Raw genomic sequence first — 14,487 nt, 5'->3', positions numbered from 1 at the left:
CAGCTTGAATCTAAACGGACGTAACACGGAAATAACTGCACAGCTAACCATCCCGTGTCATCATGAGTATGAGGCAAAATCCAAATATTGATATAATTCTCGCCATCCTTCACCGCGCCAGATCCGTATGAAACGCGAAAGACGCAAATAGCAAGTAACAACGGAAGAAAGTAGTCACACATCATGTTTGCAGCTTGAGAAACGTCACCGCAACCGGGTAACTACACGGTCGTAGTACCCGGAGGTGATCGATTTTTCCTCGTGGTCGTACTAAGTTAGAAGTAATTGCATTAGTAGCCTTAGGCAGCTACACATGGTATCTGAGGCAATTAGGTAGATTTTAGTCAGCACTGAATTTAGGTTAATTACTTAGTCAATTATGCAGATGTGGCGTAAAGTGGCAATGCCATGGTTTTTTAGTGCAAGTTTTTTTACAGTGGAAGTTGAAGGGGAGGGGATGGCTGCGCGAGATTTTAGCATGGGAGACCGGGGGCCGGGAGAGTTCCAAGTTATGACCAGTCACGACCGCAAAAAGAGCAAACTTGTCCATCTATACGTATACTAAAACTGACTTGCGTACACTAGAGCGTGAATGCACTGGACCAGTGGTACATGTGTACAGTCCACAAGACGTCTACCACTGTTGTAGCTACCTCCTATGTCTTTAGATCTGCAGTCTGTTCTGAATAGGTTTGTTACAGAGCATCCAAAAAGAATGCTTTTATCCGACTTGAAATCCGAGACAAGTTCAGGTCGCCTCACATCTACCCAGTTGTGATATCTATACTAGATTACTGTCGATTCTTGGAATTTAGTTTCGAACTTGCATGTTTCGACTAAGTTCTAGACTCTAGTTCAATAATATATGTCTATTATAAAAGTAAAGAAAATACCGTTTTTGAATACCTCGATCTGTTTGTAGAACATCCTAAAGGTAATTTATTCATTGTGAAATCATAAATAAAAAATATCGCCGTATCGTCTCTCAGCAAAATACTGGATGTTCCAATTCGCCTCCACGGGTTCATTTGTACGCAGTGTAGATGTGTACGAATGGCGCGGTACCTCTGTTAAAAGAAGAATATATCTAGAGACTAGAGTGTACTATACTAGATATACTTAGACATGAACTAGACAATGAGACTGTAGCATGTGATGATGAGATAAGGCAATAACACAATGAGAGTAGATCACTAAATGAGACAACGATGAGACCATGAGATAATTAATTAATTAAAGCCATGGCCATGCGTAAGATGAGATGCCGAGCTCGTCCCATGCAGCCAATTTACGTCAGCGCCATACGAATCTCTTGCATATATCTGTTAATTAATAATTAAAAGAATTTAGTTTCTTGATACTTTTAGTTCGAGATCTTGTGTTTGTAGAGTGATTGCAAGTAATTCAAGACTGCATCACATCAGTCCTGCTTTACGTGCCTAAATAATGTTTAATTACCTCCGCTAAGCAGGTTACTTTTGGTTCGGTTTGTTTGTCTGTTTGTCTGGTGGCTAGAACACTGCAGTTCTGTACGAATTGTAGTTAACAAAATTTTACCAGATGTTGGTCTTCATGTTGAGATAACGATACAATAGCAAGTACGAAGCTCTTTGCCTATATATTAGCTATAATAGAGGCAATGCATGTAACAAATACAAAGATTCATTGAAGATTGGATTGTTCGAGTCAAGATGAAGTAGTAGAAAAGTTTCGCAATCAAACTATGCGATCACGTCAGAAAAACTGTCCTGAATATGCATGCGTGCTTCCAGCTGTTGCACGACCTATCATGCAATGGTAGCAACTGTAAAAATGACTTCGATTTTGTAGCGGATTCGGTCTCACCACGTAAAACGTCCGTCGAACTATACACATGCTAACGGACTTGATCTGGCGGACACAGCTGGACACAAACAAATCTTTTTAGTTGGACACTGAACGTGCGTCGCAGGTTTGGTCCCTTCACCTTTAGTAGGTCAGGTCGGGAGAATAAGCATGCAGAATAAAGTTTGCTTGATGTCGAATTCGCATTGCACGAACACATGCATGCATGTGCGCTGTTTCACTAACAGTGCAGTTCGACCAAATTAATACAAATGACCATGTAAAGTCTATAAGAAATTCAGGCAGACGTATACCCATGCAGGATTAAATCTTTAGGACATTCACTGGTATTCAATCTCACACAAGTCTGGAAGAGACACGCTGTACACCTCAATGCGAGTAGACTATCTAGTCGAGAAGTGAAAATCAAAAATAAAAACTATACCGTATAAGAAATATCACATGTATATGAGTATACATACACATACACATTAGTTTGTAAAACTAGAAAAGAAGTCCAAATATACCGTATCGCATGATTACAAGTCAATCAAGTAACAACAAATCCTTTACATAAAACAGTTTGCGCGGACTCGTCAATAAATACAGGCCACACAAAGGACTTAATTTCAGTAGATGAAGAGTTCGCTGCATAAGACCGGCGGTGACGAGCAGGATTGTAAGACTTGTCCGCAACAGTAAAGCTGAGAATCACAGGCTGAGTTTTGACATCCCACATAAAACTTATACACTCTTTCACAAAAGGTGCTACTATATCTCGCGCCGCTGGTGTGCACAGGTCTTTGTCCAAGCTCTCAAGATGCTGACATACATTCTGCACAAAAAAATATAGCCACAATTTTATTCAATAGTTCAGAAATGCAGACGGTCATTCTATCCTTGTATTTATGACATCTATAATACATCCATCACCCACCCACCCCACGCGTGCGCACGCATACACACACACACACACACACACACGCACGCACGCACGCACGCACGCACGCAAGCAAGCAAGCAAGCAAGCGCACACACACACACACACACACACACACACACACACACAGCAGCAGCAGCAGCAGCAGCAGCATAATCCCTAAAGTTATAGCTGTTGGATTTGCAAACTGTGTAAATTAGATTCTTCAATCTAACGACAGTGTGCCCATCTGCATCTGATGAAGTATTTGTGAAGCCCAGAACAAGAAAGTGCTTTCTGCATATTGTGAAATTTTACCAGATTGCACACACAAGCACGTACAACACTTGTACATGTCATGTGTAGTATATGGGTACAAATACCATATGCACGTAAGCGTACATTCATCAAACACACTCAAATCACACTATCCGTAAGCTATGAGTATCACTAACCTCAAGTAAAGGAGAATCAAGAGAGCTTAACTGCTTATTTGAGTAAGCTAGTAGACTGCATACACACTTCTTTAGCAACTTCTGCACATTGGAATGCTTTGCAATTACTGTTTCATCAACAGATAAACACTGACAAATGTTTCCTTGTTTCTTCACAAAAAGCTTATCGGTTTGTCCCTCAACTTCCTAAAAACTTGAAGTATATTATCGCAACTCCAATCATAACAAACGAATACTAACCAAGAATAATTTAACAACAAATTGATTTATACGTTCCTCTGCTCCCTCCAACCTCTGCTCCTTGGCTACAGCTTCAAGATGATCAGCAACAGCTACACATGTATGACTAGTGTACAACTCCTCAAAGTGCTTGGCAAGTTCCGATGGTCGTCTTAGATCACTAAGAACCTCTACAGCACCACGACTTTCAACGAGATCCCTTGTTAGCTCTTCATGTCTAAAATTCACATTACACTCATTTGTATGATTCTAAAATTCTATAAGCAAAGTATCAGAGATGTCTACGATCAACATTAAAGTTTACATCCAAACACTCAATCACATATAGCCACTAAACCATATCATATACTGTTTTGTCCTTTGCTACTAAAATATGTTGGTTAACAATAAAAACAACATTTACACACACCTTAATGTGTTAGTTAAAGAATGCCTACACTCAAGTACCAGTAAATCAGTAACTATATAGATAAACACACCGCAAATTATTGATTTACGTTCTTAGAATGTCTCTGCTTCCACTTCAGAACAAAAAAATACTGTTAGCAAGAAACGATGCTACATGCAACTTAAAAGCAGCAATAATTCAAATATCAAAACAAGTGTGACACTTATGCAATCTTTACAGAGTCAATAAACACTTCCCTTCTCACAAAGATGTATACTACTCACGTCATGGTGTCACATGACCAGATACCAAACTGATACACAACTCTACCAACAAATGCTCATTTTACATGTAACTGAAAGACTAGCCATATTGCCATCCTGCTGAACTCATACAAACAAAAATCAAAAGAGTAAAAACACAATATAAATATTTTCGGCATCAAAACCCAACTGAAGATAGCATTTGAAACACCCTCTTTGTGATACTGTCATGACGATGAATAGTGCCTCTTCCCCATTTGCAAATGAGAACATGATATCATGTGTCATCTATTGGTTCCTTGCATTGTGGAACACAACTGTCTAAGCCTCTAAGGGCAGCACCAAGTCGCAAAAGTGATGCAGTACAAAAGTCTGCCTTTTCAAAGTCTATGTCTGCGTACTTGGGATAGCGTCTAGCCAGCAACCTGCAATTGAAAATCTACAGCTGATGACTCTTGCTTTGTCCTTGGAAGAATGGCATTCACTTAAAAAATTTTCAAATGCAGAGACTTTGAGTTTACAAGACAGTTTAGATTGCAACTTTTTTGGATGTTGTGGCAGGTGTTGATCAGGAATGAGCTGTTTAGTTGATTCACATGCCTGATGTAAATCACATAAGGCATTGTACAGATGACTAGATATACACCCATCTTCAGCGGTGTCTAAACAATCATCGTGGTGCTGAAACCAATCGCTGATATTGGCTAATCATCTTTCTCGTTGAGGAAGATGAGAAAGACTGCTTCCCCGTGCTCCAAAATAAGCTGGTGCAGCGATAGAGGAGGACTGGGGAAGTCCAAATCCACCTTGACCTATTCGAAGAGAGAGCTGTTGTTTTTGTTGTCCAGATAGCTTACACCCAATGATAGACTCAAACGTAGTTGTGATTGTGGGATACCAAAAATATCAAACTTGCTTCGATCCGTTCCTCCAATGGTTGTTGCTGAGGCTGCAATAAAGTTTGATCCCACAGTATCAAAGAATCAACGTACCTATTTGTGCATTATTTGTGTGCGGAAGTTTTGACAAGAGGACCTTGCCAAAGCACTTGACAATTCACTTAAAACTTGAGGCTGTTCTTGTCATTGACTCTCATAAGGTTATCACAAAAACTACTTAAACGACCATCACGATGAGGGAGATGGCCTAGGGTATTGGACCAACCTCCAAGAAAGGCCTCAAATGTAGAATGCTTTGCAGACCAAAGAACAAATCCTCTTTGTTGAATGTGAAGTCTTAGCTGTGAGGATTCAAAGAGCATTGAGAGAACCACATCCAACGATGTTTCCGAAAGCCTTAATAACCATGGTATCATGCAGTTCCACCACTTCAGAGATCAACGATGGTGAAACAGTTGAAAGAAGATGAGTAATCTTGGGAACTGCACAATATGGTCAAAGCAGTAATGCAGACTGCATGTCATCTAAAAGAGGCAACTTTTGCTAAACAGTCACTTTCGCGCTTTACTATCTCTATGCACTTTCCTTGTCAAAAGAATCTGATCCCACTGGAGTGCCCAGTATTTCTAGTCTTTCATCTCTTAAGGGTATAGGCACATCCCAATCAACTATTCCTGAAGAACAGTAAGCCTCACATTTATCTTCTCTCAAATCCAATCCGATGCTGGCTAGTTTGTCTTTCATCTCAACAAGACAGAGACTACATCTTGTTTTGAACCAATGATTGTGGCGTCATCAAGGTAGCATGGAATCAAGACTTATGGGTGCCTCTGGCTGAGCTTCAAAATGACTGAATGTAGAGCAAGGCTGAAAAGGAATGGTCCTAGAGGATCCCCTTGTTGTACACCCTCCTCAGATAGAATGCTGGTATGCTCACCATCGATTGATACCACCAGTGGAATTGAGTCGATGTAACATTTAGACACAAGTGGATGAATTTGCGGGAAATGTGCAGCTACTTCTTCTAGAACAATGTCACGACTAATGCTATTGAACGCATTTTTTTGCGTCGACTTTTATAATGACAGATTCTTTATTATCCTGCAGGAATAATTGTATTAGGTGTGTCATGACCTCTCCTCAATCACTCACTCACTTTATTTCAACTCAGAAAAAGGTACTCACAAATGTTTAGCCAATTTAGTAAGCTCAGACAGCATAGAATAATACTAGCATAACATACAAAGAAACATGTAAAACAAGCAAATTGAAAATGGCAATAACTCTACTACATGAAAACCATACAACTACTTACGTAAAGTCACTAGCAAAGTATCTTGCTGAAATAATAAAAGCGGCATCACTTTTTTTGACACACTTTTCAACGATGGCAGACACCTTGTTTCGGATGATTGACGAGTTGGCGCTGTAAAGACAGACAGCTATTCTCCTTCTCCAATGCATCTTGAACTCGGGATCTAAGTTTGAACATAGAAGACATGACTTTGATCGTTCTTCTAGTGTCTCCTCAGCTTTGATTCCACAGCGACCGTATACCTCAAAAGCAATGGGACAAAATAAGTACCCAAGATTTGTGAACTTTACAAGGTATTTGCGATCTTTCTCCCTCTCCTTCTCAGCACAGCAAAACCAGGTTTAATACAACTGGAACTGATTGACCGTTTTGCCAAGGGGTGAGTAATGGTTACATCTAAAAGGAGCTTCTTCCACCTCTATAGTTGTATATGGCAATGTCCGAACGTTGCTTATTCTCAAATTGTGTCGTCAACTCTTTCCGGCAATGAAATCCAAGAGATTTGAACATGTCGTAGAAGCAGTTGAGTACATTGTCATGTCGTTTGATTGGGCCACCGCCCCACTTACACGTCATAGCGTGGTGTCCTTCAACATCTATTGGTTGAACACACTGGGCAACACAACGATCCAAAGATTGCAAGCATGGAATGGCTTTACCGAGTCGCAGACAAACAGCGTTGACAATGTTGCCATTGATGAGAGTGAAATGATGTGAACCCGGTATTGCATCCAGCCAAGCCCCAGAATTGGACCACCACAACCTTGTGTTCTGGCTTGATCTAATATTACTATTGGTGCACTGTTGTAAAACCTGGTTAAGCTCACCAGCTTTGTTGGCTTGATGAAGTTTTGCCTGTAGTTTCTTTGGAGCATCTGGAAGTTTTGGTGTACATGATAACACTTATCAAGTATCGTCAAAGGACTGGTGGAGACTTGCCAAAGCACTTGACAATTCACTGAGAACTTGAGGTGGTTCTTTGTCGTTGACTCTCACTCATTCACTCACTCACTCACTCACTCACTCACTCACTTTTATTTCAACTCAGAAAAGGTAATCACAAATGTTAGTAGCTAATTTAGTAAGCTCAGTCAGCATAAAATTATACTAGAATAACATACAAGGAAACATGTAAAACAGGCACTCACTCACTCACTCTCTTTATTCAATTTCACTGGTAAACACACTTTATCTGACAGTCACTCGCAAGAAAACTTGTATATCTAACTAAATAGACAAATAACTTGAACATCACTATCACTAATACAAACTAAACACTACAACACACCTACACAAACTCACAGCTAACTACGTAAAGTCACCACCAAAGTATCTTGCTGACATCGTAAAAGCAGCATCAGGATTTCCGATACACTTTCCAACGATGGCAGACACCTTGTTTTGGATGATTGATGAGTTGGCCCTTTGAAGATTGATCGCTATTCTCCTTCTCCAATGTAGCTTGAATTCGCTGGGATTTAAGCCTGTAGATTGAGGGGACTTCTTTGATAGTTCTTCTAGTGTCGTCTCCGCTGTGTTTCCCCAACGGCCGTATACCTCTAGGGCAATGGGACGAAACAAATACCCAAGATTTGTTGACTTGACAAGGTACTTGCTATCTTTCTCTCTCTCCTTCTCGGCTGCTGCAAAACCAGGTTTGCTACAACTGGCACTGATTGACCGCTTCGCCAAGGGATGGGTGATGGTTACATCTAAGAGAAGCTTTTTTCCATCTTTATAATTGTATATGGCGATGTCAGGACGTTGCTTATTCTCGAATTGCGCTGTCAACTCTTTGCGACAATGGAATCCAAGAGATTTGGACATGTCGTAAAAGCAGTCGAGTACACTGTCATGTCGTTTGATTGGGCCTCCACCCCACTTACAGGTCATGGCATGGTATCCTTCAATGTCTATGGGCTGACCACACTGAGCAACACACTGGTCCAAAGAATGCAAGCACGGGATGGCTTTACCGAGTCGCAGACAAACAGCGTTGACAAAGTTGTCATTGCCGAGAATAAAATGATGCGTACTCGGAATCGCATCCAGCCAAGCCCCAGAATTTGGACCACCACAACCTTGTATTCGGGCTTGCTCACAACTATTGGTGCATTGTTGTAAAACCTGGGTGAACTCAACAGCTTTCTTGGCTTGGTGAAGTTTTCCTTGAAGTTTCTTTGGAGCATCTGGAAGTTTTGATATACATGATAACACTTTTCGAGTATCGTCGAACTGCTGGTGAAGATTTGCCAGGGCACTTGTCAATTCACTGAGAACTAGAGGCTGATCTTTGTCGTGATCTCTTAGGAGGCCATCACACAAACTACTCAGACGACCATCACGATGAGGGAGATGACCTAGAGTGTTGGACCAACCTCCAAGAAAAGCCTCAAACGCAGAATGCTTTGCAGACCGAAGACCAAAACCTCCTTGTTGAATGTCAAGTCGAAGTTGTGAGCATTCCAGAGCATTGAGAGCACCACATCCTATGATGTTCTCGAAAGCCTTGACTATCATGGTATCATGCAGTTCTGCAGCTTCAGCTATCAACGAATGTGGAACAGTTCGAAGAAGATGAGTAATCTTGGGAACTGCACAATACCGTAAAAGTAGTAATCCAGACTGCATGTCATCCAAGAGAGGCAACTTTGCTAGAAAGTCTCTTTCACACTTTACTGTCTCTATGCACTTTTCCCTAACAAAGGAATCCGATCCTATTGGAGTGCCCAGTATTTCCAATCCTTCGTCTCTTATGGGTATGGACAAAACCCAATCAGCTATTCCTGAAGGACTGTAAGCCTCACATTTATCTTCTCTCAAATCTAATCCGATGTTGACTAGTCGGTCTTTCATCTCAAGGTAGGCAGAGATGACATCTTGCTTGGGCCCAATGATTGTGGCATCATCAAGGTAACAAGGAATTAAAACCGTTGGGTGCCTGACGCAGAGTTTCGAGATGACAGAGTGCAGAGCAAGACTGAAGAGAAATGGTCCAAGGGGGTCACCCTGCTGCACACCCTCCACCGATTGAATAGTAGTATCTTGGCCGTTTAGTGACACTACCAGTGGGGTGGAGTTGACATAGCATTTTGCCACAAATGGATAGATTTGTGGAAAATGGACTGCCACCTCTTCCAGAATGATGTCACGACTAATGGTGTTGAAAGCATTCTCACTCACTCACTCACTCACTCACTCACTCACTCACTTTATTCAATTTCACTGGTAAACACACTTTATCTGACAGTCACTCGCAAGAAAACTTGTATATCTAACTAAATAGACAAATAACTTGAACATCACTCACTCACTCACTCACTCACTCACTCACTCATCACTCACTCACTCTGTATTTGGTAAAGCAGAAGCTAATCACATTGAACACTATTATAGATTCTCTATCAATTGCCAATAATTGCAGATATTATTTATGTACTTAAAGTTTACTAACTTCAATAACACAACATAATTGCATTACAACTCTAAAGATATCTCCACAGTCATGTGAAATCACATCCAAACAATGCAGAGCCTGTGAGGGCTGGCATTTGGTTCCAGATTGTTTTTGTCCTAGGATTGACATGACTTTGCTGTTAATGAGACCACCATATTTTCTTTCTGAAAGCAGACAGACAGACGATACATTGATCCTTAAACTGATTGAAAGTCATATCATGACTGGCAGATGCCAGCATCGATGACTCTAGCAACGTGCTTTCTGCATCTTGACGCCAGCAAAAGGAAACTTCTAATGCAATAGACCCAAAAAACGTACTGGATTTCGTGCTGTCTGAGAGTAATTGTTTTCTTTGACTGTTCTTGTTCTGATGCTGCAAAACCCGCTTTCTAGCTACTACCAGATAAGTCTCTGATACCTCAAGAATGAGTAATAGTTACATCAAGTAGCAGTTTCTCTCCTTGTTCGTAGTTGTAAATCACAATGTCAGGCGTCTTTTGTCTTGAAACTGGTCAGTGAGTTCATAGAAAGTGCAAGGACATGGTCATGCCTTCGAATAGGTCCACCACCAAACTTGCAAGTTAATGCATGATATCATTCAGCGTCAAAATCGTGGTCACACTTGGAAATGCATTTCTTGATATTGCTGAGTTGTGGTGACCAAGCTCCTAGACAAAAAAGCGCTGCCGTTTGAAATTGGGCAATGGTAGTGTAGAGCTGCAAACTAGAAACAGCATCTAACCACAAACCAGCCGTAGCCCCTGCATAACTACGAATTTGGGCTCTTTCTTCTTTTTTCACGTATTTGAACAAATTCTTTGAAATACTTGTCTTACGTTTGAATGTAACTTTGACTGGAGATTCCTTGGATTTTCTCACTTATTCACTATATTTCAACCAAATAAGTAAACACATCATAGAAGCAATTGCAACTCTGTCAACAAATAAATGGAAATCTGGCTTGCAATAAAACATGTAAATCAGATATCACTACCACTAACGTTCATAGGAACTAGACGCTACAACAAAACTCATTCACTCACTCGTTTATTTACTTCAACACCATTTTCATTACAACTCACTCACTCACTTTTATTCAACTCAGAAAAAGATAATCACAAATGTTAGTAGCTAATTTAGTAAGCTCTGTCAGCATTGAATAACACTAGAATAACATACAAAAAACATGTAAAACAAGCAAATTAAATCAAATGACTACCCCAACCAAACCCTAGAAAACCACATGAAAACCATACAACTAAAGTCACTAACAAATATCATGCCACACTATCAACAAACATAGAGATAACCTTCTTTGCATATTCTCCAGCTCACTTTTCATTTCGGCCAATTGCTCCTCGTATTGCAAAGCCACTCCAGTTTTTGCACTAGCTGATAGCTTCCAAGCATCTCTGTCTTCAATTAGTTCTTCAATCTTTGATGGGTTTTCTATATATTCTTCAATACGTGAACTTATGCGGAAAGCCTTTCCAGGCTTGGTGGTTTTAGATTTAGACAATCTAAGTTTTCTCATGTCCTCCTTCAGTTTCTCACATTCGGATTTAAGGATCTTGTTCTCCTTTGTCAGTCTCTTGGCTGTTTCTAAGTTTTCTTTCGCACGTTCTTGATCACTGTGCTTTTGTTTGTGCAGTCTTGATAATCCTTCCACTTCTGCTTTTAGCACCTCATTTTCTGATTTTAGTGTTTCTTGTTCACTGAGTGTAAGTGCCATTACCTGTTCATACTCATTTATCACTTTATGCAACTCTTTGTTTTCAGTTTGCAGCTGTAACTTCTGTTCAACAATGTGTTTGCAAAATTGATCTCCAGTAGTCGTTAAATCAGATTTGGGAATATCAGTTAAAGAAGCACTAGCTGCAAACGTTGTTGAAGAATGACAAGATGTGTGGGCATTTTTCCTGCCACTCTCCAATTGGCTGCTGGCAAATTCCTCTGTATTTAACACTGATACAGGCTGTGCAACTTGAACATTCATATACTTGTCTCTTATTTCAACAAATGTTCTTTCCACTTTCTCAACAAGTTTTTCACTTAGACTGGAAAGATTATCCACAGATCCCATTTCATCTTTGTGTTGAGAAGAATGACATCGTCCAGCCAAAGAAAACATCCATTCTTCAGCTCCTTGCACTGCCTTTGCAATTCTATGAACATACTGCTGCTGCTGCTGCTGCTGCGGTTCCTCCTCCTCACAGCCTTCCCTAATAGTATCACCAATGCGTTTTTTCATAACTCGCTTTGCCTTTTCAGTACAAACACCAATAGCTCCATTGTACAAGGATAGTAGATCATTAACGTTATCACTAACAGTTAAACTGGTTGCTATGTCACTTGTAGGAATGCCACTTAACACCATTTGACATAGCTGGCATTGCTGTAAAGCTCTCGAATCTAGCTCAACAGCTCCGTTAAAATTTTTCAAAGATTTCTTCAGCCCTGTCAGCACTCCATGGATCTCTTTCAAGGATGAATACTGTTTTTGTAAAGCATCAACTGTAGTTCTGCAATCATCTAAGGATATTTTGTCAAATTCACTGTCTGAAACCAATGTCAAAATCCTCTTTAAGGAGCTTATTGGTATCATCTCTTTTCCCATCAGCTGATTTAACAAGTCTCTTAAAGAGAATTTACCATATAAAGCAGTCAACTCTGTGAGACGATTTTCACATCTCAGAAATTTCACAGCCAACGGCCTAAATGAAATAAAACGTTCCAGACAAGACTCCACGATCTGTCGTTTTTCTCTTAGCTCGCCATCTTTCTGCATACTTCGAGGTGTACTCTTTGTAGCGTGCAAGTAAAGAGCACTACCTACTATGATGTTCCTCATATCCACGCAATCCATAAGTTTGCCTAGATGTGGATACACGACATGTGAGAACATTTGCAGAGCCCTTGCGCACTCAGTCACACCCATGTTCATCAGAAATGCATCCTCGAAAACAGAAAAAAGGTGAGAACGAAAACCTGTCCTGTCGACGATCGTACAATCCAGAGCTTGAAAGGCGTTTTCGTTACGAAAAAGCTCGCAAACCAACGACCAATCTTTGGCAGATGTGGCATCTATCAGCTGCTGCCGTACTCCAATAACAATTCCTTCTTCTTTCGTACGCAACTTCGTTGCTGTTTCCGTTGAAGCAGCCATTTTCCTAGTCTCTTGCGCAGCCCCTCTTAACGCGCGCTAGAAAGCGGTGAAAGGGCGGACCAGAGCCCTATAAAAAAATTTTTAACTACATTGCCCGGCTTTGCCCAAATGTATTTAAGAGGAATTACCATGGAAGTTACATAATCGTACTAGAATTTTAAAAACTTCTCTAAAAAAGAAATAGATATAGGCATTGTCTACAAAGTAATAGAAACAAGATCTAGATAATATGAACCAAAGCCAGACATCATTATTTAACTCTTCCAATCCACTAAATGTAAAATGTAGGAAATGTGTGTTGGAAGGAGTCAATAATAATGTCTGATTTTGGTTCATATTATGGGCTATACATGCATACCAAGTATGAGCTAGGCATGTGTATTTTCGTTACGCTATAGAATTTTTGTTTAAGTAATAGAGTAGGTTTTGCTTTCGCACTCTTAGAAACTTACAAAACTAGAATTTTTAAAACTTCTCTGAAAAAAAAGAAATAGATGTATAGAAAGTAAAAGAAACAAGATTTAGTCACAACATCTCGAGCATGTGAATCTTACGTATACAGTGTATTTCGTATACGAGATTGTCGCTTAGAAATAGTAACAGCTGCAACATTCAGTCCAACATAAATGATGATCAGATATTAATTATTTAGACGCTGTTCTACTTGCAACCACATTCTTGAGACTCGTTAGACTTGCCACATGTCTGCACACAAGATACAAGTAGGCTCACATCTCCCAGCAAATTCTTCGTACTCGCGAAATGGCATGCCTTGATACTGAACCACAAATTGAAATGTAACAGTTTCAAGTCAGTTGGACATGCATGGATTTTACCCCATCCTCTTCAACAAATCTATCACAGCACAGAGTTTTCCAACTCCCATAAATTATGACACAATGCATTGCATTGACATCTGCATTTCATGCCACACATGCACTTAAAAATAAATTCTAAACATCGTCAATTTGCTTGTTGGTGGGCTTTCCGCTATTGACACAAGTGCAACACAAAGTGTTTTGTGAAATGCAAAAAATGTGAGATGTTACCTATTTTATTGTTTAACTAAATCTAAGTAATTTGAAGTTCAGTGTGGAAAATAACGGTAGGAAATAGGACAATGTCCCACCAAATGTGTTGTTTGTCCGACCAAATACTGTACCAGTGTTGAGACGCAGTTGAACAAAATATCCACCTGTACGTGTATATGATAGTGTAAACCTTGTCTCTTAGCACGTAATGGCCTTTCCAATGGTGTAACTGTTAATTTCATGAACTTAGGTGCCTCCTAGCATGCTTTATCCAGAGAAGACCTCAGCTGCCTTTAATGCCATTTCTCCCTTGGAAGTTGGCTATCAAAAATTACATGCAAAATGGCTGCAGTAGGGGAGGCCCTTAGTTATACACGTAACACCATACAAGAATGTCCTACCTATAGGCTCAGTCTGTTCAAGCCAAAATAATTCCCTATTTTCTACACTGAAGTTTGTCATATTTATCGGCCAACCATGCTATAGCAAATACTAAAATGATCCATAGACGTTAAGTCTCAATTTAC

General features: G+C 40.1%; 3 protein-coding genes across 4 annotated transcripts in view; all 3 read right to left on the bottom strand.

Moving 5' to 3' along the window:
• LOC134192138 (lysosomal alpha-mannosidase-like) overlaps nt 1-211 on the bottom strand; it is a 44,686-nt gene extending 44,475 nt beyond the window's left edge. For both annotated transcript variants that reach the window (XM_062660831.1, XM_062660832.1), the window contains exon 1: nt 49-211. In XM_062660831.1, coding sequence (XP_062516815.1) covers nt 49-185 — 137 coding nt within the window. In that variant the 5' untranslated portion in view covers nt 186-211. The remainder of the gene's footprint in view (nt 1-48) is intronic.
• A 2,007-nt stretch (nt 212-2,218) lies between these two features.
• On the bottom strand, nt 2,219-12,929 carry LOC134192542 (uncharacterized). The gene is made up of 4 exons (XM_062661281.1): nt 11,074-12,929; nt 3,439-3,655; nt 3,199-3,384; nt 2,219-2,659 (listed from the first exon to the last, which is right to left on the bottom strand). The coding sequence occupies exons 1-4, from the start codon at nt 12,927-12,929 to the stop codon at nt 2,375-2,377; spliced, it is 2,544 nt and encodes an 847-aa protein (XP_062517265.1). The 3' UTR covers nt 2,219-2,374.
• On the bottom strand, nt 7,452-9,421 carry LOC134192078 (uncharacterized). Its single transcript, XM_062660762.1, has one exon. The coding sequence runs from the start codon at nt 9,157-9,159 to the stop codon at nt 7,612-7,614; it is 1,548 nt and encodes a 515-aa protein (XP_062516746.1). The 5' UTR covers nt 9,160-9,421; the 3' UTR covers nt 7,452-7,611.
• Nucleotides 12,930-14,487: the final 1,558 nt, after the last annotated feature.

The sequence above is a fragment of the Corticium candelabrum genome, chromosome 16 (assembly GCF_963422355.1).
Source record: "Corticium candelabrum chromosome 16, ooCorCand1.1, whole genome shotgun sequence".
NCBI lineage: Eukaryota > Metazoa > Porifera > Homoscleromorpha > Homosclerophorida > Plakinidae > Corticium > Corticium candelabrum.
This window is presented reverse-complemented; position numbering and strand designations above follow the sequence as displayed.